The 26,323-nt window shown below is 41.9% G+C and overlaps 2 protein-coding genes and 1 long non-coding RNA gene across 3 annotated transcripts in view; 1 reads left to right on the forward strand and 2 right to left on the reverse strand.

Annotated features, from left to right (window-relative positions):
• Window positions 1-17,561, reverse strand: GOT2 (glutamic-oxaloacetic transaminase 2). Its single transcript, XM_031949956.1, has 10 exons — window positions 17,340-17,561; window positions 8,755-8,911; window positions 8,047-8,175; window positions 5,541-5,600; window positions 5,042-5,203; window positions 4,657-4,761; window positions 3,275-3,425; window positions 2,577-2,742; window positions 1,627-1,777; window positions 1-1,168 (listed from the first exon to the last, which is right to left on the reverse strand). The coding sequence occupies exons 1-10, from the start codon at window positions 17,423-17,425 to the stop codon at window positions 1,046-1,048; spliced, it is 1,290 nt and encodes a 429-aa protein (XP_031805816.1). The 5' UTR covers window positions 17,426-17,561; the 3' UTR covers window positions 1-1,045.
• Window positions 17,435-26,323, forward strand: part of LOC116421276 — a 21,058-nt gene continuing 12,169 nt past the window's right edge. The window contains exons 1-2 of the long non-coding RNA XR_004231580.1: window positions 17,435-17,515; window positions 22,549-22,615. This is a non-coding gene — a long non-coding RNA (uncharacterized LOC116421276). The remainder of the gene's footprint in view (window positions 17,516-22,548; window positions 22,616-26,323) is intronic.
• CALB2 (calbindin 2) overlaps window positions 25,476-26,323 on the reverse strand; it is a 28,816-nt gene continuing 27,968 nt past the window's right edge. The window contains exon 11 of the mRNA XM_031949957.1: window positions 25,476-26,163. Within this exon, the coding sequence (XP_031805817.1) occupies window positions 26,047-26,163 (117 nt within the window). The 3' untranslated portion in view covers window positions 25,476-26,046. The remainder of the gene's footprint in view (window positions 26,164-26,323) is intronic.

Raw genomic sequence — 26,323 nt, forward strand, 5'->3', positions numbered from 1 at the left:
TCCATCTACAATAATTTTATTGTAACAGAGAAACCAGGCTGCATGAAGTCCTATGTGATTACAGTGGAGGGTATCTTTTCAAGGTTGACATTTGAACTCGGCTAGCAAGACAGAGAAGCTTACAACCACAGCTCAGAATACTCTTCTCCCAGGACTGACTGCCCCATACAGACTTGTCATGAGACAGGCTATTTATTGCACAATCACACTATGAGATCTGGTGGAGCAGAAAGGGGGACAATTAAAAACTTTACAATGATGCTGATATTAAAGTGCTGTCATTTTATCAAATTCAGCTCCTTCACCTTTTGCTGAGAAAGGGGAGGAGAGAACATCATTTCCTAAATTATCTTTGACTTAATTCTTTAAGAATATGCATCCTGATGGGAAGGATCTGAGCGAGGGAGACAAACTAGGGTAGATTTGGATCTTTGGGTCAAAGACCAGCAATAAAAACGGGGGAGGAGAGGAAAGTTAAAAGACTTAGACATCCAATGGTGAGAGCTGCCTCATTTTTCTGCTATTTTTTTGAAGCTGAGAGGCTGCACAACAGCACCTTCTACCAGTCATGGGAGGCTAAGAGGAGGTGGGAGTTAAAACTGGGCAAACCTTCTTTGGAAGCTTTAGCACCACAGAGATTTCTGTTACGTGGGCTAAGGGATGTTTATGACCTAAATTAAAGCTCTTAAACAACACTGTTATGTCAGATGAGCTAAGATCAGGGGAAGGGGAGAGGCGGAGAAATTTTGGTTTCAGGGCAGGATTTTTGGTAGAGTTCCTGTAAACATAAAAAGTTTTAGAAAAGTTGGGTAAGATGGGTTGGGGAGTTTGGATTAGACCCTCAAATCTCCAAACACTAGTTTCAGACGTCTTAGCCTACTCACAGATCCTTTTCTGAGATACTTTCAATGGTTGAGCATTAAGCACTGTGGTTGAAAGAAACTCTCATACCACTCCTCGCTTCGCCAGCCCAATCATCTCTCTGAATCTCAAACAGCAGAGTCTGAAGATGGGAAGTTCATCTCTGCTCCATCTTGCCAGGAAATTATTTGGTTACTTGGTGAATGGCATGGGCAAGGTACCCGACATTGCCCGATGTGACCCCTGCTACAGAAATGCGGCCATCTTTTGTCATATAGACAGAGAACTCCTTAGTCAGCCGTTCCACCTGCAAAGAGAAGAGAAATGGGGCACTTCTTACTGCTTAGGGAAGACTCATCTCTTTCTCAACCAGAATCCACAGTGTTTTTATATCTATGACTTTCTCATATATACCCTCTCTGCAATTTCTAACATCCTATGCTGTTTTAAAATGGCAAAGTATATAATGACCTTGGAGGTAAAAAGGTGAAACCGTACACACTCGTACAGGTTAAAAATACTAAATTTAACATTTAATAGAAAAAAACAGGAAAAAACCTGTTCTTCTTGCACACAATCACTGCTTGTTTAACACTGTTTTTCTAAGGAAAAAGACTCAGTCTTTCTCTATCCTTTCTGTTGTCTCTTTCTCATAAGCACCTTCCTCCCCTTTAACAGAACAGCTAAAAATCTTCCATGAAAATCCCATGTGATTTTGGAAGCAGCCTTTCAGCTTGTGGCGAGTAGCACAAGCTGCCCACTCACCTGCTCGGGTTTCAGGCCTGTGAAACAAAACATGCCAATCTGGTCAGTGATGTGCTGCCAATTGTGGGTGGAGCCCTCTTTCTTGAGGTTGGACACCAGCTGGGTGCGCATGCTAATGATGCGATCTGCCATGCCTTTCACTTCCTGCAGCCTAGGAAAGAGAGTCACCGGCCTCAGAAAGCAGCAAGCGCCCTGCTCCGCCCCTTCCCCCAAGCTTCTTCAGACTTCTGCCAGAAGCCACTGGATTCTAATTCCCGCTGGAGGAGACGGTCTCAGCTTTCTGCTGTGTGGGAAGAACGCTATTTTGATCGAGCAGCTGCAGTAACCAATATAGCCAGTCTAAGGAGGAACCCAAAATGTTCAATGAAGCTAGTGAACTGTTAAGTCCTCCTCTGCTAAGAGAAGCTAGAAAGCTCCAGATCCTAGTTAGTGATGGAGAGAAGGCCCTATCAGGAGAAAGAGCAAATCTACAGGCAGCAGAGAACATTTTGCTCAAGCCATTTACTTCTAACAGTCAGGCCTACTTGGGGTCTAGGTCCTTTGAGAATTTTAGAAGGCACCCTTAGTACAATGTCAATTAAAGGCAATCACAGATGTTATCTAAGGGAAAATGTAAACTTCTTTGCTAGCTGCATTCACTATGTCAATTTGAACATAGAAATGTACAAAGTACACAGAAATGCTATGATTGTCTCTCAGATTTTCATCTCTTCTGAAAGTCACATTATGGGAAGAGGTATCAACTTGACTATCGGGACAAAGTGAGGTAGTGTGGTATATTCAAAAGGGATTTTAATGAGAGGTCCTGGATTCTGCTGCTCTGGGCCTCAGCTCTAACAAGGGGGTTGATTAAATGACCTCTCGCTCTCTAACCAAGGTCTTGGATAACTCCACCTCCCACAAGAACAACCACCCTGGAAGCTGGGAGTGCTAACTGGACATTTATTTACCACTGGCTCCTCAGATCAGGATTATTCAGGATCGTGGAGGCAATTCGGGCCCCATTGAGAGGGGGATTGGAATACATGGGACGAATCAGGATTTTCAGCTGGGATTCTACCCTTTTAGCTTCATCAGCATCTTTACAAACCACGGTAAAGGCTCCCACACGTTCACCTGGAAGAGAAGGCAGGTCACACGAGCCTTTTAACAACTTGACCGGCCAAAGCAGACACTGAATTTGCCCTACAGTTTTCTGCAAACGAAAGCACTCCAAAACAATTTGTCCTCAGGAGAAATGTCATTCTGACCAATGTGACTCAGGCCCTGGATGCCTGGATGATCCTTTTCTGCCTCCCCTCCCCAGTTTTAAGGGTTCAATGGGTTTCTGTAGGACCCAAGGATGAAGATTTTACTCAGTCAAGTTCAATTATGTCACTTGGGCCACTTCAATGAACAAAAGAGGTGGCTGGTTATCTTTACCAGATGAGATACTTGTTCCAAAGTTAAAAGGACACAGGAACAAGGACTTGTCTGACAAAACTGTCAATTAATTCCCCTAGATCTCACGTTATTTCTTCTGGGTAAAACATAATGTGAAAAATAAGGTTAAATCAAAGGCATTGCAAGTCCACCTCTGTAGAATACCTGCCACCCCGATTCTTCCCAGCCTAATGAGGAAACCAACCAATCAAGTGTTCCTGCTTACCATACAGGCCCATGTTCTTGGCATATGACTGACAGAGAGACACATTAATGCCCCGATCAATGAAGTGGCGAACAGCCCAGGCATCCTTGTTGCCATCTCCACTGGCAAAGCCCTGGTATGCCATGTCAAAAAAGGCAAAGAGCTTCCTTTGCTACAAAGAAACAGGAGGGAAAAGTTTTAATTAGTCAATTTGAAGAATACACAAAGAGAAACTGCATCTGAATGCATTTCCCTGAGTGGCATCTGGTAGGTACTCCAAATGTGTGCATTTTACATATTGTTACATTTGGAAATTTAGGTAAACTGAGAGACAATGGTCTGAGCACAATCAAATTATCAGTTAGATCAGCAGTAACTAATAAAACGAGTCAATAATATCTCTTAATGACTAACAGATATTGAGACTGGGTTTCTCAGCCTTAATATAGTTTGGGGGAGCTGGGTAGGTGGGTAAAACAATTCATTTGGTTAAAGGGCAGAGAACATTCTAGGGATGGGGACATGATCAGTTATTTTAAAGAAATCAGGCTAGCACCCACATGGGGCTAGTAAGCAGCTCTCTTTGACGATTAAGGAATGTTAATAATTTTATAGGACCTAGCCTATCTTGCAGATCTTATTGTGGAACTGAGTTAGTGATTCCTTGATGCCTAAAAGAATTTGTTAGGGAGATAAGACCCTCCTTAATTGTATAAGGACTGGCAAGGATGGACAATATACCCTGTGAAAATTTGCCAGATCGGCTTTCAAGACAATGGATGGCAGATAACAGCTTTTCTTTTAATTAGACCTTTAAACTAACTCAAAGGGAAAATGGGGCAGTTATATAGCAAAAGTTCAATTACAGAAGAGAATCAGTTTTAAAATGTTGTGGAATCAATTTAATTTCTTCAGGTTGAGCCAACCCTATGCTTTTAAATAATCATGAGTTATAGAAATGTGAGTTACTAAGATATACAAAGAACCATATAAACATGATAACATTTGGTCCTCATGACAATTATATTAGTGGACACTGTTATCCCACACAGATGAGAGAACCCACCCAGGCTCACATGCCCATATTGTGTATAAGGCAAGATTGGAACTCAGGTTTTCCCAACTCCAATTTCAGGCTCTTTAGCAAGCACTTTGTCACTAGATAAATGATTTTATCGACCCGTCTTCAGGAACTCCTGCCAGACAACACTGAGCTATTACCAGATTCTGCTGGCAGACTTCTTGTGACAGGGAATCAGAAGTGAAGGACCACAACCTGCCTGTGCATTAGAACCATAAGCTAGGCCACTATCACTCTATATATATCCCACGCAGTCTCAACTGTAACCAGTTTATGCCAGGATTCTTTTGCCATGTATTGCTGTTCATCCTGGACAACTCACCTTTACCACAGATGCTATTTCTTTCCACTGCTCAGGACGAGGATCCACTCCAGTGGGGTTGTGAGCACAGGCATGCAAAAGGATGACACTCTGTTCTGGGATTTTCTACAAAGATTAAAAACAAGCATCCCATTAACCTTTAGATTGCTTTACAGTGAATGGGCCGTATTCTATGACCTACAAAAGCCACTAAAATGTGAAGAACATCAGCTCCTTGAAGGCAAAGACTTTATCAATATGTATCTTTGTGTTCTCAGAGTCTTGTACCTAGTAAGCATTTAATATAAAACCTGGCTGAATTGAATGGGGCAGGGTATTCTGTGAAGTATATACCCACTGCATCATTTTTTATGTGCATTTTCCTCTTCCCTGAGGCCACACTTACTGAAATGTCTTCCATAGCTCCGGTGAAGTCAAAGCCACAAGTCTTGGGATCATAGTAGCGATAGCCATTCAGCTGCATGCCAGCATCCCGGAAGATGGGGGTATGGTTGCCCCAGGAGGGTTTCGGAAGATAGACATCCCGGCTGAATTTGAAGAACCTTTGCTAAAAAATATGGTAAGGAATGGGAAAAAGGGAAAATAAAAAGAAAAGAAATATCTATGCATCACAGTTGAAACTTTATTTTCCTTCCCTGAAAAGAATCCCTTCTAATAAGACATAATTTGTCAACTCCAATCCAAGGAATTTGAAGAACCTTTGCTAAAAAATATGGTAAGGAATGGGAAAAAGGGAAAATAAAAAGAAAAGAAATATCTATGCATCACAGTTGAAACTATTTATTTTCCTTCCCTGAAAAGAATCCCTTCTAATAAGACATAATTTGTCAACTCCAATCCAAGGAAAAAAGCATCGTTATCAAACCCAAGAGTTCTAGACTCACCAGAAAACTGGCTCCCACCCTCAATGCTCCAGTTCCAGAAATGGTCTGTACGGTGACATACTAAGAACAAAAGACAAAAAAGCCAGTCAAAGAGAGCCTCTATGTACAGTGCTAATCAACATGACTTAAGTTGAGCAGAATCGTTAGCCAACATTGCCCTTAATACCCCATCTCATTTTAGAAACTGAAATCATGTTCCAAAGTGATTACATGCTGTCTGACTTGGTCACTGGACTAAGCCCTATCGTCAATTCACTTGGCAATGAGATGGGAGGATGAAATAGTCTGTCCTGAGCACAAAACTGGAATTTCAGAAGGCTCTTAAGTTTGTAAAACTTTTATGATATATACAGAGTATAAAGGGTCCAAAATTTTTTCTCTGACCTTCTATACAGAAGGAAATAAAGTACTAAAGAGGAAGTCAACATTGCCTTCTTATTTGAGAGTCCTCCAAGAGTGACCAGCCTGCCTCCCACTTCAAGGCCCCAAATCTAGGCTTAGTCACCTGCCTGCTCCTTTCTTCTGTGGCCCTGGCCTCCTCTTTGCAAAAGATGAGATAATCTTGAAAGCTTCTTTTAGCCCTAAGTCTTAGCTATTTGGAGGGACTATTCTTTCCATATTCCAGGTTGGGAAACTGAAGCTCAGAAAGTTTCAGTGGTCTATTCACATTCACACTTGTTTGCCATGGATCTGTGATGTTATTTGTAGGTCTTCCTCCCAATGATACAGACCCTAATTTTCCTCCAGCTAACTAATGTTACTCTTATGAAAGACCCATCTCCTTACAGCCAACTGGATCCTAACTTCTCTGATACTGCCAGGTAGGGTCCTCGGCTGAAAGAAAGAGACTCTTCATGGACCCACAACCAAAGACTTAACTGCTTGATTGGCCCTTTCAGAGTCTGTGTTCTGCTGCCCATGGCTTTCAGAACATGAAGCAGGATTCAAAGAAACAAAACCAGAAATCTAGCAAATAATTAGCTAAGTACTCAGTGGAATCAGAAATATCTCAGTTCAAATCCAGCCTCAGGCACTTCCCAGCAGCATGACCCATGGTGAGTAACTTAACTACTGTCTGCCTCAGTTTCCTCATCTGTAGAATGGTTTGTTGTAAGGATCAAACAAGACACTATTTTGTAAAATGCTTTACAATTGGGGTGGCTAGGTGGAGCACCAGTCCTGATGTCAGGAGGATCTGAGTTCAAATGTGACCTCAGACACTTATCACTTCCTAGCTGTGTGACCTTGAGCAAGTCACTTAACCCCAATTGCCTTGGAGGGGGGGAAGCTTTGCAACTGCTTCAAGTGCTATATAAATACTAGGTATTATTTTAAAAGATACTATACAAAAATGGAAGAAAATATTCATCCTATTAAACTTGGATTAAATTAAAAACAGAACAGAAATCCCAAACCATGAACCTCTACAATCTTTGGCATACTGGATATTATAAAATCATCATTCAGATCACAAGTTAACTCCAGATGCAGAGACAAAGCAATTTCTCAATTGTGGAAGTCTTAATGAATGTTCCTTGAAGATTCTGTGTCTAACACGAAGAGGGGAAAAACTGGGATAGGCCCAAAGTCAGAGGTATTATGCAAACTGGGACTCAAAAGTACTTAAATGCAGTACCAAGAGTTCTGTGGTTCAGCGCCCACAAATCAGTGTTTTCAGTATTGACTCTGAGGTCAAGGAAGTTATTATTTGCTTTTTTCCTGGGCTTATGAACTCTAACACATATGATCTTATTTCAGTTGGTCTTGCAAACAGGACTTAGATACAGCCAGTAATAATTTACTTTGGCCTTGTGTGTTGCCTTTGTTTATTTTGCATAGTTTTAACTGCTGCCAAGTCGGTTGGGCATACCTGGCTGGCCTCTTTTATTACCCAGCTATATATCCGCCTGTCCATATGTGCCAGGCTTCTGTCAAAGTAGTGACTCTCAGTCTGACTAATGTAATTATGCTTAGTAGGACTTTAAGAAATCTCATCTCTTTCTCCATTTCCCCTTTAGGGAAGGGACAGTGAAGAAGCAAAGTAGGCTGATGCCTTCCATGTGTAACAGTTCAAGCAGCTCCCAAATTCTCTGGAGAGAGAACAGCTGCGAGGAGAAGGTCAGTCTTTTCTTCCTCAGCTCTCAACTTGGCCTGAATAAGGAAGGATAGGACCCATGCTCCTCAAATCCCTTCCTAATCCTTTCTTTATTTAGGATTTGGGGGCTTACGATCTCAGAGGTGCGTATGGTCAGATCCTCAGGTCTAAACTGAGATTTCTTAAGTATATTCTATGTAAAAGTAACAGAAACATAGGTTGAAAGACAGGGAACAAAATTTGTTGATTAGCAAATTCCCTCAACACTCCTATCTCCCAGGCAGGCACTACTCTGAATCTTTGATTGTGACCACTTCTGGAGAATCTCTACAGTCACTGATGAATAAAGTTAATGGGAAAAATCAAAACGAAGGCATGGCATTCAAAGCAGCTTAAGTTCCCTTGACTTACTCGTTTGTTTTTCAGAACCTCATTATCTTCTCCCAGGGCCAACTCTGCTGATGCCTTGCAAAATTCTGCCAGTCCTCCTATGGGAAGGTACTCTTTGTCCATGTTCTTCCCTGCAATTTGAGCCTCTGCCTGCAGCGGAGAAGTGTGAAGGCAACAGACATTTAGCTTAAAGTCTGGTTCCCCTTCTTGTTCCTTGCCCCCCAACATATAAAGTAACATTCAAAAAGTGAGCAGGTAATGTCTGAACCTGCAGAAAGCACTGGACAGCTTTCAAATAATAAGCCACAAGGCTGGACGTTGCTCCTTGCCAAAAGCTCTCCTGTAACTTTTATTCTTCAGTGGCTGCCCCGCCTCTGTCCACTGTCAGGATGCTTCTCATAATGCATCCTAATTGAACAAGTCCAAAAATTCCAAAAATTCCAACTAGATACGGCATAGAGAAATTTACTTTGTGGTTAGGTTACCAGGAAATTAAAAATTTCTGGTGGAAAGCGACACATTAGAGGCACAATTTTCTTGTGTGCCCATGGTACACAAATGCTTTTGTTATAACTCCACTTAGCGACCATTGAGTTCAGTCCTTTTACCTTAAAAGCCCAAAGAGACTAAAGTTAGATTTAGAACTCTACTCTTCTGATTCCTTCAATGATCTGTACCAAAGGGACTCTCTTTAATTTATTCCAGCCCTGTAGCATATGCCAAACTCACCTTACGGACACTTGGAAGAACATAAGGCTTCCCATTATCATCTCTGTAAGCACCAACACCCAGGTTCATCTTCTTGCTGTTGGTGTCCCTCTTAAATGCTTCTGTAACTCCCAAGATGGGATCAGGGGGACCCATCTCTACGTGGGTCCACCAGGAGCTAAAATGAGATATATGGCACATCAGTTAAATTATCCACTCTTCCCCCACTCAAGCTACAGACAGATATTCCACAAAATGGAATATAAGGAACCTAATTTAGTAGCTCAATCTCCAGTGAGAAGGCAATCTCTTTACAAAAAACCTAGGTGTCATCCTTTTGGTCTCGTGACCAATATTCTGGCAAAAAGGGCTTTGTAGAGGCCGAAGTGTCTAGGAAATAAAAATGTTTCAAGGTATAAACCACTATCCTAAAAAAAGTTTACTTCTTTATGAGAAAATCTTTTATACCATTGCATATTCAAGACTTCAATCTTTAAAATTCAGTTGTCTCATGTTTCCAGGTGACTCTAGATAAGAATCTTGGCTTACAGGGCTTTTAGCTACCAAAGGAAAGCAAACATTCAGTAAATGCTTATTAGAGAAGCATAGTTCCAAGGATGCCATCTTATGTTCAACCACATTGGCCAGCCTACTGAATTGTGCTGAGTGAAGTGAGCAGAACCAAGAGGAACAGTGTACACAGTTACAACAAGATTATATGATGATCAACTGTGATGGACTTAACTCTCCTCAACACTGAGGTGACTCAGGCCTATTCCAAAAGACTCGTGGTGGAAAGAGCCATCTGTGTCCAGGGAGGACTATGGGGACTGAATGTGGATCAAAAAGTATTCTCACTTTTTGTTGTTTGTTTACTTGTTTTTTTTTCTTTTTTGTTTTCTGCCTTTTTCATCTGATTTTTCTTGCATACACATTTCTTGGAAATATATTTAGAAGAAATGGACATGTTTAATCTATATTGGATTGCTTCATGTCTTGGGAAAGGAAGGAGGAAATTTTGGAAAATAAGGTTTTGCAAAGGTGAATAAAGCAAAAGTGATGAGAACAAAAGTGAATTTGTTTCTTGGTTTTGGACAGTTTTACTACTCACTCATACCTCCACCATAAAGCAGTCCAAGAAAATGTACCAACAGAAGGAAATAGCTAAACAAACTTATACCATAGAAAATGTAGGAAATGTTTCCCAAGAAAAGCTATGGACTTTTGTTATATTTCTCTATCTTCTATATCACAAAATAGGCATTTACTATCTATTGAAGCCAAGTCCCCCAACTACAACCAAAAGTTGTTTATATTAAATAGCCATAATATATTTAAAAATCAAGAATGTAAGCTATATTCTACACCTAATTTTGTATATTTTCAATGAAATACTCTACACCAGAACCAATTCTTTTGAATTTCATGGTTTCCCTGGCTTCCTTCCTATCCCAGTTAAAAACCTCACTTTTATAAGAAGCTTTTCCCACCAATTCTCACTTTCTCATACCCCTCAAAGCCAATTATCACTGTCTAGATCTTGTTTATACATCATTGTCTCATGCATTAGACTGTAAACTCCTAGAGATAAGGGATTATTTCTTGGCTTTTCTTTGTATCCCTTGCATTTAAAACGTGTGCTACAAAGTAACTGAGTTTCATAAATGCCTGTTGACTTGGTAATACCTGAAAACTACGCTTTCCATTTCTAATTATTACTAAATTACCATTCCAGATTCTTTCCTACATGTTACTTTCAAAATTGCCCTGCTCCTCTGGGCTTCTTTCTGTTTTGTGCATTTAAAAAGGCAGAATGGTCTTTTAAGGATATCCCTATTGTTAATATCAACTGCTTTCTTCATTAATTCAGAATAAGAAGGGGACAATTCTCCCCCTACCCCCACCTAGTGCCAAATGAGCCAAGCAAAGGTACTCAGTAGCTATGTCCAAAGATATGTGCCTCTGTACTTTGTACATTATTACATCTGTGAAATGGGTCTTTAGGAGACACAATTAGTCAGTGCTCAGAGTTCTTCAGTGTCCTGGAATTGTTATCTTTATACTTGGATAAACTGTTCTAGTTCGGCTCCCTTTATTCAACATTCTTCACCATTTAAGGTACAATTAAATATTTTACCCCTCTCCCCCTCAGAAGTTTGTGACCTTTCCAATGTCCCTGGGAATATCCTCCCTTTTAACTATCACTGGCCACCCCAGTTTCCTACTTGAATTGGATATATTTCTACACTAATTTTCGTGTCTGTGTGCACAAGTACACATACTTAGCCTTCTGCTGTCCATTTCACTCCAGAGCGAGGTTCCTATTATCCCCCACTCTCCCCAGCCCTTCTTTCATGAATCCCAAAGATGTGATCATATTCCCCTCCTTTCTTGGTGCATACATACTCATGTATTCCTTGAACTCTTCTTTTCCCCTTCTTCAAACCACAAGAATAAACCAAACCCTCTCCCCTCCATTTATCTCATTAAATTTCCTCAATAAACTGGGAAAATTAAATAACATTTATTTCTTTATTTTATCATAAGGATCTTTTTAATTCTTCAAATAAAAAAATATACTTTTGTTTCTCTGGATGCCAATGTTTTTAAAGAATTTTTCAAAGATAATCTGTGTTGTCTCCTGTTTAGCACCACACTCCCCTTGTAAAAAGCAAAACCCTTTTTAAATACATTGTCATACAAAACAAATCTTGATATGAGCCACGTCCAAAAAATGTCTCAATCTGTACTTCGAGTCCATTGCCTTTTTGTCACAAGGTGGGTAGCATACTTTATCATGAAAAAGTACTTAATAAGATAAGTTAATATTTCAAAATTCAAACTCAGCTTTGGTCTCACCACCAGAACTTTTTAAAGCTCTCTCTTCATTATAGGCCCCTTCTTCTCCCTTGAAGGGTTATACTCAGTTTTACTGGGGAAGCTATTATTGATTGTGATTCTATCTCTTCCTTTTGAAAGTGTATTGCAGAGTTTCCCATCAGTCAGGCCACTTTTGTTAAGGACCTACTAAATGCCAAACAGCTGTGCTAAATGTAGGAGGTGGAAGGAGTAGGGCCTGAGAGGTTCTAGGCCTTCACAAAGAAAGGCAAAAGATTACCCTAGCTTTCAAGTACCTCAAAGTCTGATGGAGGAGATAACAATTAAATGTAGATAAGAGAGGCACACAGAATGATAGCCATCTCAGGAAGGGAAATACCCATGGGCATGGGCAGTGGACAGATGGAGAAAATGCTTGGAGGTATACAAGAATCTCTTGTGAAAGGAAGATCAAAGAAAACAAAGAAAACAGGAAGAACAAAGAAAACTAGATAGCACCATGAGTGAGTGTGTGTGTGTGTGTGTGTGTGTGTGTGTAAAAGTGTAAAGACTGGAATGAGAATCTATCTTAAATGGGGGGCAATATGGTCAGACTTGCATTTAGGAAGGTCTATTTGATAGATGAATGGGGTAATGGTTTGGAGGAGAGAGAACATTTGGCATGGAGGCCAAAAAGCAGGCTATCATTAGGATAGCCTAGAGCCTAATGATCTAAGCTTGAGATAATAAATGCCTACACGCAAATGATGGCACTGCCAGCAGAGAAAGGAATATATCACGATAATGTGGTGAAGAATAAGACTTGACAACCAGTTGGGTAATGGGGTCAAAGTGAGGGGCTGAGGATGACATATATAGGCTGTGAGCCTTGACAGTAAATAAGGAAATGGGGAAGAGGGAGACATTTAAGAGGGAAAGTTAGTAAGTCTAGTTTTGGAGAGCGTGAGTTTAAGAGGTCTGTGGACCATGGAGAGCGTGAGTTTAAGAGGTCTGTGATCTAGTTTGCATTGTCTAACAGGCAATGATGTGACTCCACATGATGTGACTCCTCTAACTGGAGGTTAGAAGAGAAGTTAGGGCTGGATAGGTAGATATGAACATTTGAACAGAGATCATAATTAAAAACACTAACATCAAAAAAATCTGAGATCAACCAAAAGAAATGGGATAAAGGCAGAAGATAAGATGCCCCAAGACAGAACCTTGAGGTAACAAAGTTAGTGGAGTGACTTAGTCATTCTGTCTAATTGGTTGAATTTCATCTATCAGGTAGGTAGCAGAGAAGAGTGTCACAAAAATTTAGGAGAGTATCAGAAAATGGTCAACAACGTCAAAGTCTGCCAGGAGGTGAAGAAGCATGAGGATGGAGAAAAGGTCATTAAATGTGACAATGGCAGAGATTTGGTTGAATCATAAAGTCAGAAGCTGGTCTGCAAAGAGTTGATAGAGGGATATGGAAGTGGAGACAGCCTTCCCAAGAAGTTTAGCCACAAAGGAGTAATAGAAACCTCCAGAAGTCTGTGTAGCTCTCCCTGTAGTCTTTTTGTATTTGAAGTGACTCTTATTGGATGCCTGCTATATTTTTTCTTTAACATGAGAGCCCTGGATTTTGACCAAAAGATAGTCTTGGGGCCTTTTTTTTCTTTTTTTTAAGTTCATCAATGGATTCTATCTATCTTCACTTTGCTTTCTGAATTTCACAGATCTGGGCAGTTTTCTTTCATGATTTATTGAACTACTGTGTCCAGGATTTTTAAAAATCATGGTTTTCATGAAGCCCAGTGAATCTTAAATGATCTCTCCTTGACCCAATTTCCAGGCTGGTTAAAAACAAACAAAATCTAACATCTAGTATGTGTTGTCTTCTTCCCCCCCTTCCCCCACCCCCCATCTTTTTATTTTGTACTAATATTTACTGAGTTCTCACAGAGTCAATGATTTCTGTTTGGAGTATCTTAGTTTTGGGGAAGGGTTCATTCTTGGATAGTTTTTACTCTGCCTCCTGCTGTGTTTTCAGGAGAGGTGGTTGTCCATCTACCATGAATTCTTGTGGGGACTTTAATGTCTCAGGGTGAGGGCCTCCCTGGCTCTTTGAGGTTCACGCTATCTTAGGAGATCTCAGGATAGAATGTTAGAAACCTCAGATATCTGGGTCTGGCCTGAGTCATATGGCACCACACTGGTTGGCACTAATTGATCTTTGAGCTTTCAATTCTTATCCTGAGGCTTTCTCAGGGAGCCTCCCATTCTATATATCTCAATGCAGAATCCCAGAAGTCTGGTCACCTTGGGAGGCACTGATGGAGACACTCTCATATCGCATCTGGCCTTCTGGCTAAATTTTTTATGTAGTTCCAGAGAGGAAATAGTTTCTCATTGGTCTCTTGATTATTATTTAGCCTGGTGAGAACTCGAACATTTTGCCAAATGGATCAATTTCAGAAAGATAACTATCTGCAAAGGTCAAAATAAGTTTTACTGTTTCAAGGGAGTAAACATTCAAATATTTGGAAAATTCAGCCATCTAGAGGCAGCTAGGTGGTACAATGCATGTGTTAGCTCTGGAGAGGGGACCCCATTTCAAATCTAAAAGTGTGACTCACAGAAAAGTCACTTAGCTGCTGCCTGCCTCAGTTTCCTCAATGGCAAAGTGGGGATAAAAACAGCACTCTCCTCTCAAGACTGCTGTGAGGGTCAAATATTTAAAGCTGGCATGTTTAAGTAGTTCAGGACTTAAAAGTTTTCTTTTGGTTTTTTTTTTTTCCCTGTCCCCTGGTGGCTGCTTCCTAAGTGAGCCCAGACTATGCTGTGTTTGAGCAGATGGCCAGGGAAGAACATTAAAACGATCAAAGAATTGTAGAGGCACATTTTATTTGAGATCACAAATACTGAATGCATTGTGCACTACCTATCGAGGACTTGGATTTGGATTTCAGCGTCCTTGCAAGTCAAAATGAAACTAATAGAAAGGCTTCATTTAAATTTCTAAAGTTGACTCTAGGGGTGTCAAACCACCCTCCTCCTGAGGCTATTGTAGAAAATATTCTCCATTAGATGCTGTGCGCTTAAGATCGGCAGAAGGAACTGTGGAAAATTTTTGGTAAATAGCTCCATAGCTAATATGAGAAGATGATTCCCATGAATTCATATCTTAGAATGTTTTAGAAATCCCATTTTTTTTTTTTGTCATGAAACTATGACTTTGTAGTCTTCTCTTCCAACATTATTACCCTCACCCCCATTTTTGGTAAATAGCTCCATAGCTAATATGAGAAGATGATTCCCATGAATTCATATCTTAGAATGTTTTAGAAATCCCATTTTTTTTTTTGTCATGAAACTATGACTTTGTAGTCTTCTCTTCCAACATTATTACCCTCACCCCTTAATTTTATTTCACTTTTTACAGAGAGCTATTTCTGGAAAAAACTCTACTCTCCACATCCAGATTCAATCTGGGAACTTCAATATCCCTAATTCTGTTCTAAGCACAAAATCTAGCTTTTATTTCTCCAGAGTGGATTTCATGGTACACATTAGAGCTGAAAATAAGAAAGTCACACTGGCAAATGAGTTAGCCCTCTGGACTCCAGTTCCTTCATCTATCATATTAGGTTCTTCCAGGATTCTAGTTTATCATTCATCCTTACAGAACAGAAAAATGAATTTTTTAGCTCTAAAGGGGGAAAAAAAATCATATTTAATGAAAAGGAACCACATACAAATAAATTTGGCCACTAGATGAGAATACATTCATTAGCACAGCACTGACAAAAGCAATTTAAATTTCTCTTTTTATTATGCTTCATATACTGTTGTTGTTTTTTTAAATATATATTGTTTTAGAAATTGAAGTTTTGTGGCAATCCTGCCTTCAGCAAACCTACTGGTGCTATTTTTCCAATAGCATGCGCTTACACATATCTTTGCATCACATTTTGGTTATTCTTGCAGTATTTAAAATTTTTTCAATATTAACATGTCTGCTACGGTGATCGGTGTTTTCTGATGTCACTACTGTAATTGTTTAGGGAACTCATGAAAGGTATATAAAATGGTAAACTTAATCTATAAATGTTGGATGTGTTCTGACTACACAACCCAAGTTTGAAATTAGGCCCATTAATACTATGGTCTCTAAGTGTTCAAGTGAAAAGAAGAGCTAATTGACTTGGCAAACTTCATTGATGTTTTACATTACAATTGCCATAGCCTTCAGAAGAATCCTGGTCAATCAACAACCATCAACATGGAAGCAAGACCTCTGACCAGAAAAAGATCACGATTTACTGGAAGGCTCAAGGGATAGCACTTTTTTTTTTGGGGGGGGGGGGGGGCGCAATAAAGATTTTTAAATTAAGTTGTATACATTAAAACAGGGTTTCTTAAACTTTTTCTACTCGTGATCCCTTTAGAAATTTTTATGTATCCCTGGGATATAAATCAAACATTAACTGATCACAAATCACAGTTCTGTGACCCTCCATATTGGGGTAGCAAACTATGGTTTAAGAAGCTGGGCATCAAGATATACTACTACTGCATGTGAATATGATATATTTATATATACACTGGAAAACCAACATTCCTGCGGCTTGCTTTATTGTAATGTTCTGGTATCACATACTCGCCCTAAAAAACTGACTAGGTTGAGATGGGACAGAAATGGGGGGAGGGAAGGGCAGACTGGGAGCACCTCACGGTGTCACTGGATCCATTGTGGATCCACAGATTGGCCTGGATTAGATGGGTCTGTGAATTCGTTTCTTTAAACAAATCTTGGGTCTTCCTGCTTCCTTCGGAAACCTGAGAAACGTATCTTTTATCTACTTTTTAATCTTATGTATCTTGGATCAGATTCACAAGCTGTGGTCTGTGAATGCATTTCTTTAAACGGTCTTTGGTCTTCCGCCTCCCGAGTACTTTATTTATACATTCTTTCTATTTTTTAATCTTGCGTATCTTGCGTTAATCAGAGTGCAAAGGCCGCGGGACAAAGGCGACCCCTGGGCTTCGGAGATAACGCACTACTTGGGGAAGGGCGGCGGGATTCGGAGCGCTGCTTTCCAGGGGCAGGTCTCTAAGCCGGCCTCCCGCAGACCCCCCCTCCCGCGCTGGTCGGGGCTCCGGGGCCCAGGCCGGATGGCGCGGTCTGTAAGCCCGCAGGGTCCTCCCGCAGACACCCCCGCGCTGTCGGGGCTTCCGGGCCCGGGCCGGACGGCGAGGTCTGTAAGCTGACAGGGTTACAGCACGGGCAGAAGCAGCGCCCTCCCCCCCGCCCCCGGCTCTGGCACTTTTTTCTCCCCGCGCCCGGCCCCGCCGGTTCTAGAACCTAGGCTACAGCACGTGTGCGGAGGACGGAGCCCGGGCGCTTCGGAGGTGCCGAGACACCCCTCCCCCCCCTCCCCCGCCTCGGTTTTAAGGCCGCATTAACGGCAGGGGATGCAGGAGGGGCCCAGATCCAGGGGAGCTGGGCCAGCCTCTGGCGGATCCTCCGGGTCGGCCGAGGATATCGGGGGTTTTCTGGGCCTCGGGCCCCGGCACCGCCGCCCTCCAGCGGGCCCTTTCAAGGGCACGCGCACCCCCCAGCTCCGAGTCCCGCCTCCCTAACCCGCCCGAACCAATGGGAGAGCCGTCAGCGCGCCGCCTCGCCGGCCTCGAGCCCGGGCTCCCCAGGCCCGACGTCATCATGGCGGCCGGCAGCCGCAGAAGGACAAACTTCCTCGCGCAGGGGATGGCCCGCGCCCTCGCGCTCCTCGGCTCTTTACCTGGCTCGGGCGGCGGCGGCGGCGCCGAGGCCCGGGTGGAAGGAGGCGGCTCCGGAGAGCAGACGGCAGGAGTGCAGCAGTGCCATGGCGCGCGGGGAGACGGAGAGCAGAGCAGCTGCTGGCGAGAGGGCGGGCGGACACGGGCACACAGGAGCTCCTCGGCCGGTCAGCTGAAGGTAAAGATAAAGCCCGCCCCGGGCTCTCCGCAAGAGGCACCGCCCCGGAAGCGCTCGCTCCGGCGCTGCAGCGCCCTCTGGGCACCAGGAGGAGCCGGCTCAGGTCCCCGCGCCTCGCTCCCCCGGGCGGCGAGGCGGGGCCAAGCCAGCCCCTCTCGGGGGCCGGGGGACCCCCGCAGGCCTCCCTCTGCTCCCGCAGGTGGTGATGGCGGTGTTCCTTGTGGCTGTGCCTGCCAAGGGGCACGGTCGGCTCTCCTCTCCCGCCCTGGCGGCCCTCCCATGCCGCGGGGCCCTCCCGGATACCCCTGCAGCATCCCTCGGGCACCCCTTGCCTCGCACGTGGCCAGGCATCCGGTCCCGCTGTCCCCGCCCTGCGCGGCCGCCGGCTCCTTCTCTTCGCCTGTTTCACGGGAACGTTGTCCGCGCCCTCCATTTAACGGAGGTGGGGCGCTCGGACTTTGTTTTGTGTCTGGGTGGTAGGACCTAGGAAGGCTCCTGCTGCACGGGTGCCTGTGGTCTTTACAGCAAGTTCTATGGATTGAGCCCGCTATAGAGGCTGCCATTTTCATCATAAAGCCACTAGGAGAGGCCGTTGCTACATGAATGAAATCTTCATGGGGTGTGTGTGTGGGGGGGGTCTTCTTTGGCTAGGTTTTCATGGGAACCAAACCACTGCAAAGGAGCTGGTTCCGTTTTTCTGCTTTTTTGCACCCATCTAGAAGTCAAATTAAATCCCTCTTTTAGGTAGCTCTCAGACATGAAAAGCAAACTCCTTGCAAAGGGCTCCAGGGTTATTGTCACCTAAAAGACTTGGTGAAACAGAAAATGTTAAAAACAATATTGCTTTTTCTACCCAGTCTTAAAAGTATTTCTCAATTCACTCTTAGCTTAAAATTTTTTTTTTTTTTTTTTTTTTTTTTTTTGGTTTTGTTCTGTCACTATTCTTTCTCTCTGTATTTCCTCAGTCCTTCTCTTTTTCCATACCTTTGGCTTCTTACCACTTTTCGTTTTCTTTTAAACTAATGTTTGTCGATGATCTTTTTGACAAGTCACTTTGAAATGCTCCTTCCTCCCTCCAAATCTTCCTTGATAGCAAGTTATAAGTATAGGCAAACAAGAAAAATCAACACATTGACCATGTCTGAAAATATGTGCCTCATTTCACACTTACTGTATTCTACCTCTTTATCAAAAGATAAACTATCTACTACAGTTCTCTTGGTTACGCTCTTGGTTCTGCTTACTTTGCCCTGTATCAATTTTTTCAAATATTTTTATTTAACTTCCCGAGTTACTCTGAATTTTTCATATTTGTCATTTCTTATGGCATAATAATATTCTGTTATATCCATAGACCATAATTTGTTCAGTCATTTTACAGTTGATGGGCCAGTACCTATATTATGCCAAAGTTCCCTTTCAATGTTGTAACCCAGTTCCTCCAATTGTCCTTTTCGTTATTCTGCCTTAGGTTGTAACCTTTCCCTCTTAACGTTTGAGATAAAGGTTTTATAGACATTCCTTCTTAATGTTTGGCAAGATAAAGGTTTATCCATTTTAGATATCATTAGAATATCAGTAACCTCCCTCCATTAGGTTATCCCCACCTAGGTCCCTCCATTGTTTTTGTTATTCCATAAAAAGCTCCCTGCCTGATACTCGGGGCTAGACTCTTTGAGATGATAATCTCCTCTAGCCCTGGGATCAACATGGATCCATTGGTCCCAGTATTTCTCTCCATTTAATAAACTATTGAATTGGTCTCTAATCTCCGCTCTTGTTCTGTAATGCTCTTCGGCATTATACCTAACCTCCCAGTTCTTTGTTAATACAAAAAGGGTTTATGTACATATTTTTTTAAAAATAGGACTTTCAATTTTGGTGGGCAAAGAGTTTGTACAGTTTATTGTACAGTTTTCTTCTTAAGAAAACATGAGCAACAACCTAAGATTTCCTTCATTTTGCACTTCTATTTATTATTAGTTTTTGGAACATTCTTTCATTTGGTTTTTGATAGTTCATATTTCTTCTTTTGAAAATTCCTCGTCTGTCCTTTGACTACTTCCGTTGGAGAATGGCTTTTGTTCTTACAAAATTTATTTTTATATCCATTCCCTATATCTTGGATATCATACTTTTGTCATTTAAATGTTTCCTTTATTATTCTTATTTTCCTCTCTCATTCTCTTCCTTTCCCTATTCTACTTTGTCCCAACTTTCTGTTCCATAGATCCCAGACTTAACTAACCTCTTGATTTGAATTTATGGAATTCATTGTCATAATATACCCCAGTAATACTTGGAAGCTGTTCAGATTAGGCTGATTCCTAGAGAAAAATAAAAAATTCCCTGGGGGATTCTGAACTAGGGATTTTTTTTTTCCCTTGGGGAAATAAAAGAGCACTAATTTGAAGCTGTTGGACATAGTTCAGTTCAACAAAGATCCAGGAAGCAGGCTTGACTCGAGGGATTTTGTGTATCTCAATCTTGTGTTCCCCCCTCTTGAAGGAAGTTGGTAGATGCAAAAAATAGTTAAGCAGCTTGCCTCAAGACTTACTGCTGCCTTCACTTCAGCTGAATTTAACAAATTCTTTTCAAGGAATGTACCGAAACCCCTTTTTTCCTTTTCTTTTTACAATTTTATTATTTAATTTTTTCAATAATAGCTTAAATTTTTTTTTCAAAATATGCAAAGATAGTTTTCAACATTCACCCTTGCAAAACCTTGTGTTTCAAATTTTTTCTCCTGCCCTTCCCCTGACTCCTCCCCTAGGCAGCAATTAATTCAATATATGTCAGTTCTTGCACACATATTTCCATGTTTATCATAGTGCACAAGAAAAATTAGATCAAAAAAGGGAAAAAATGAGAAATAAAACAAAAATCAAGTTTATAACAACAAAAAGGGTGAAAATACTATGTCATGATGCACATTCAGTCCCCACAAGCTTCTCTCTGGAGGCAGATGGCTTTCTCCATTGCCAGTCTTTTAGAATTGGCCTGAATCACTTCATTGTTGAAAAGGGTCACATCCATTAGAATCGATCATCATGTAATCTTGTTGCTGTGTACAGTGTTCTCCTGGTTTTATTCACTTTACTCAGCATACTATAATCTTTTAATGTCTGAACTTTAATGACTGAACTCTCATTTCCTTTTCACCCAAGAAATTTTTACATGACCTCGGGTATATAGGTATACAAATCAAACATTTCCTGATAATAAATCATAATTTCATGACCCCATGTTCAGTGATGAGATCCCATATGGGATTGGGAACCACAGTTTAAAAAGTTGGGGATGACCTTTCACATTCTGTGGTTCTTTGACTCTGAAAGCATGGCTAAAATTGATGTGATAATATTAGTTACAACAATTAATATCAATTAATAATTTCTTGCAGTCCCCTAACTTGAAAAGTGCAGAAAAAGTTCATAGGTAGAACAAACTTGTGGTAGGATTTTCCTAAGCCATTTGTTTGGAGTTGCAAAGAGTGAAACCACCTGTTCATTCACTCTTAATGATTTGGTGAGCCCAAATGTAGGTAGCTCTTTAACTGGTATTCAGGGAGAGGAAGAAAAGGGTAAAATCCAAATTCACCCCATGGTCCTTGTCAGCTTTATTCCAAATAGCTTTTCTCCAGCCTCCTAACATTTGAAAGAACTTTAAGAAACCACACAATGTTCCTATCAGTTGTCTACAGGACTGCTATCATCTTTCTCTTCAGCCAGATGAACAAAGATACCGGCTTTCAGAAAGGGCTAAAAGGGATCATTAAAAGAAAAAAATCATGTTTTTGCTGGAGACCAAGTTCCCCAGGCTCCTCTGATATGACAGGAAGACAGCAAAGGGATCTTAACAAACCAGGTTCTGGGAAGCACTAATGAGATGGAGCCGGGCCAAGCTGTGCCTCCACAAATATCCAGAAACACAGCCACCCCAGCCTGGCCAGCTGCTGACATTAGGACGTCTTGGCATAAGATGTGGGATAGTAAACATTTTAGAAAGGGCAGTGGTGACAGAAAGGACTGAGGAGGAAGGATAGCCAAGGCTGACCTAGTTAGCTGGAGACCAGAAGGCAAATCACTTTTCTTGGTCTCTGAATTTGCCACACAGCCAATGATGGACTCAGTCACCAAGAGGACATTGGCCAGATTTGACCAAATGGTTCTACTATACTGCCCAGATGTATTTAACGACCAATCACATAATATTTAGTTGACTTGTGATGTCTCTTGAATTGTTTGTTTCTGAAGTTATTGTATCTTTTTATAGGCTTTTATTTTATGTCTTATCTTCCTAAAACTGTAAATCCCTTGAAGGCAAAAGTCCTACTTTAAACATCTGTGGAGGCCCTTTAGTGCCTCGGGAAAGTGCTTTCTTTGCACAGAGAAGAAACACTCAGTTCATTGAATTTCATCTTGTGGCAATATTGACAATGCTTCTGTTTGTAATATACTTTCACAACCAAAATACCATCGGTAAACCGATGAAGGAGGGAGATAAAGGGGAAAAATGACTAGCTGGACTTGAGTCAATAAGGTCCAGAACTTTGGGGAGCTAATGCAGTCTGACAGCAAAAGTCAGAGCTTTTTTTGGGGGGGGGGGAGGGGAGTATTTGTTTCCTGTTGTAGTAAAGAATGATCTTTACTAGGTCTAAAGTTCACAAAAACACTTCAGCCCTCTTGGTGGTCTATAAATATAAGTTGATCCCTGACCCCTTTCCTGTAACACGATGCAAATTATTCTCTTCTTTTTGGAGATAGGCACTTCCAAGGTTTGGTCTGGGAAAGCTAACAGAAATCTATGAAAAGCAGGGCTCTTTATATTTGTGTGGAGCCATTTATGATTACAAAGTGTTTTTATAAATTTAATCCTCACAACAGTATTGTGAAGTATGTGGTACAAATTCCTCCCCCCTCTCTTTTACAGATAAGGAAACTGAGGCTCAAGGAAGTGAGGGGACTTGCCTAAGATTGTACAGCTAGTAAGTAGCACAACCAGGAATCAAATCCAATTCTCTTGTTTTTCAGACCTCCAGTGGAAGCTTTTGACGGGATGTGATCAGCCACAGTTGGACATATTGTATCTTTTTTAAAAGTAATTATAACTTTTTATTGACAGAACCCAAGCCTGGGTAATTGTTTACAACATTATTCCTTGCACTCACTTCTGTTCCGACTTTTCCCCTCCCTTCCTCCCTCCACCCCCTCTCCCAGATGACAAGCAGTCCTATACATGTTAAATAGGACACATTGTATCTTGACCCCAACATAATGATGCTATTTGGGTCCTCTTCCAGCATGAAGGGCAACAATCTGCCAATACCTGAAGCACCCCCACAGTGTGCCAAAACGCCATGCTCAGCCCTTGAGATATAAGGACAAAAATAGCCTCTGCCCTCAAGCAGCTTACATTCTCTTTGGGGAGACAGTATGTTATTAGGTAAATTTTAAGGGGGCAGAAAAGACTTTGTATAGAAGATAGTTTGAATGGCACTTTTAAGGAAATAAGGGATTCTGAGAGGTAAAAAGGAGAGAGTATATTTTAGCATGGGGCATAATCCAAGCAAAGACTGGGAATGACAGGTGGAGTTCCACAATGGGAAGACCAGTGTAGCTGGAGTACGAGGAGGATGTATTACAAAATTAGAAAGGTATATTGGAGTCAAGTTATTAAGGCCTTTAAGAGGCCTGCACAGGGTCCCCCAGTCCCCAAAAGGAGTTAATGTTTGATCCCAAAGGAAATAATTGAAGATTAGTTATAAGCTGATGAAATAATTTTATTTAGGGAAATCATTTTAGCAGCTGGGTAGAGAATGGATTGAAACAGAACGAGACATAAGGCAAGGAGACCACTGAGGAGGCTATTGCCTTATAATTGTCCAGGAGAGAGATGATGAAGGTCTGAACTAGGTTGGTGGCTATGGGGATAAATAAAAAGGGACAGATGTCATGGGGGGCATAAATACTAAGATTTGGCAAATGGTTGAATATATGTGGTTGGGGAGAGTGAGGAGTGGATGATAAAGCATGTTTTAACTATTTCCTATATACCAGCTAGAGTGCTAAGCACTATGGATACGAGACAACTGCCAGCACAACAAAATCAAGATGGTTTTTATGGATCTATATACCAACAGAGGAATTATTTTTCCTTTTTAACGAATATTTGTTGATGGTGTTTTTGATACCATTTACTTTGAAATGCTCCCCCACCTCCAGTCTCCCTTAATAACAGATAATAGGTATTGTCAAGCCCCTGCCTGTTGTTGTGAGAATCAAATGAGTTATTTGTCAAATGCTTAGCCTAGTGCCTGACACATAGTAAGCCCTTAATAAATTCTTATTCCCTCGGGTTTTCAGGTCTATAGTATTTCTAGTCAATAGAGATTTTGGACTGAGACTGGGTCTTCTTTTCTTAACCCTATACACAGAGACCAATGATGGTGGGGAGTGATGGCTTCAAACATATAACTCATCTGAAGCTGAGTCCTTTAGAACTATCAATGTTGGAATTAGGGGCAAAGGACTGTTTGCTTGTCTGTTGCTTGTCTGACCAGATTGGGGCAAAGGTACAACTGTTGCTTGTCTGACCGGATTGGGGCAAAGCAACTTTGTACCCCATCTTTTCTTCCTCTTGCACACCTCCATAGCAAGTAGCATGGATGCATAGGAGGTACCCAATCAATACTATTGATTAGCAAGAGGTTTGGTCATTTTGGGTTTCCTACTTTTGGTGAAGAGGAAAAAATGGTAGAGTGGTAGGGAAGAAGGTTATATACTTAGAGTTTGTGCCAGTTAATTTGGGAAGAAAATTTGAGGTAAGATGGGGAGGAAGTGGTACTTATCAGAACCAATGCAGAGGGCAGAATTCTTGGATGGTTCTCTGTTTGGGTTTAATGTCAGTGCCCACTTTGCTTCCTACATATGGAGGAATAACTAGGACAAGATCTCCAAAGTAGGGGCCCCTCTCTACCTTTTCAGTAGTCAGGGCATATCCCATATAACTACATTACCACTTTCAATGCTCCCCTGCTTTCTCATCTATTATTGATCAAATGAGGGTCCCTCGGGACAATTAAAGCTTTATGACCCAGCCCCCCACCTTCCCATCCATCCATCCTGTGCTCTTTTTCATCTTTTGGCTGATATTAGTGCCTTTCAAAAGCTAGCTTTTTGCTCCAGGGCAGTACACAGTGACTAATCCTTCCCTCCCTTGCCTTCTGTCTATCCTACTTCCTTCTTACTTTTCATGGTTTCATGGGAAAGAGGGAGCAGCAGAGCATGTACAGGCATGGATAAGGCAAAATTGCATTACCTTTCTTTCCAGATTACTCTTTCCCCAAAGTTCCAAGTTTCCACTAATCACCATGGTTCTAGTCTCCTAGGTTTTAATCCCTTCATTACCCTTGATTCCTCACTCAATTGAATCTGCTCCCCTTTCCCCCCTTTCCCTCCAAGTCATCAGTGATCTCTTAAATGCCAGATCTGGTGGCATTTTCTCAATCCTTATCCTTGATACTTCTGCTGTCTTGGATACTGACAACCACTCTCCTAGATATCATGACCCTCTCTCCTCTGGATGTCATGACCCTATTTTTTTCTTGTTTTTTTTTTTTTTTCCTTGCTTCTCTCCTTTATTATTCTCCAATGGTTGGTATAAGCCAAAACTGGCCCTTTTCCTTCTTCATCCTCTCTCTTGATAGTTTCCTTATTATCTCTAGTCAGATGGTTTCTAAGTGGATCTATCTAGCCCCAACATCTCTCCTGAATTCCCAGGATGCAGGACTGTATCTTCCTGAATGAGTCTGTCTTCTTGGGTGGCAGTGTGCCACTGACAAGGCATTCCCATGGCTATTTCCCAATTTCTTTGTGTTAAAGGAAGCAGAGCTACCTCCTTAAGCCTGTTTAGAGTTAGGGTTGCTAATGAGAAAGAAAGAGTACAGGTTGTAAGCCAGTAGGTGGGCTTGAGTAGCAGAACTTTTCCATTTTATTGTCTGTAAACTCTTCTTTGGTAAATAATAAGACAAGAAACTGAAGTGGAAAAAAGGGAAAAACCAAATTGGAAAAGGCAAGGCAGGTCACGTTCTCGCCACAGTCGGAAACTGGAAGAAATGAACAACACACCACCAGCTAGAGGGATCAGAGGAGACTTGGGGAGCCAGGGTAGAGGAGGGACACTGGGGAGCAAGATAGACTGTCACCCTATTGGACGCAGTAGCCTAAATCATACAACAGATGAGCTCATGCATCACAGCAAAGAGAATTAGGGCCCCTCTCCCCTAATCTGAGTCACAAGCAGAGCAGCAAGGCTAGTCTGGGGTGGGGTGGAAGTGATGTGGGACAGAAGGCCCTATGGACGTCCATCAGCAGCTGCTGCTCCCTTCCTCTCCTGCTTTCTGAATGTTTAATGCTGGGTTGCAGGGGATGTTCGGGGCCTCAAATCTCTAGGTCTTGGTGGAAGCGGCAGGGCAGAGGAAGGGAAAAGAGAATTGGGAGGAGAGAAGAGGAACAGGTCCCCATCTCTTTTTACATGGGGGGCTCACTGCAGAGCACAATCTCCAGGTCCTTGCGGTAGAGCTTCCCAGCTTCAGCCAGAGACATCACGCTCTTTCTGTAGCTTGTGAGGTTCTGGATATTCATCTCCTGGGAGACCAGATGAGAGAAAGAGAATGGGAGAAGGATCGGTACAGGTGGCCACTTAGAAATGCAAAACTGAGACCTCACTCCCCTTCTCTACACACAGCAGAGCCATTTGGAATTGGAACCACTCCAGAGGGATACAAAAGGCTTAACTGAATACCAC

Source organism: Sarcophilus harrisii, chromosome 2 (assembly GCF_902635505.1).
Source record: "Sarcophilus harrisii chromosome 2, mSarHar1.11, whole genome shotgun sequence".
NCBI lineage: Eukaryota > Metazoa > Chordata > Mammalia > Dasyuromorphia > Dasyuridae > Sarcophilus > Sarcophilus harrisii.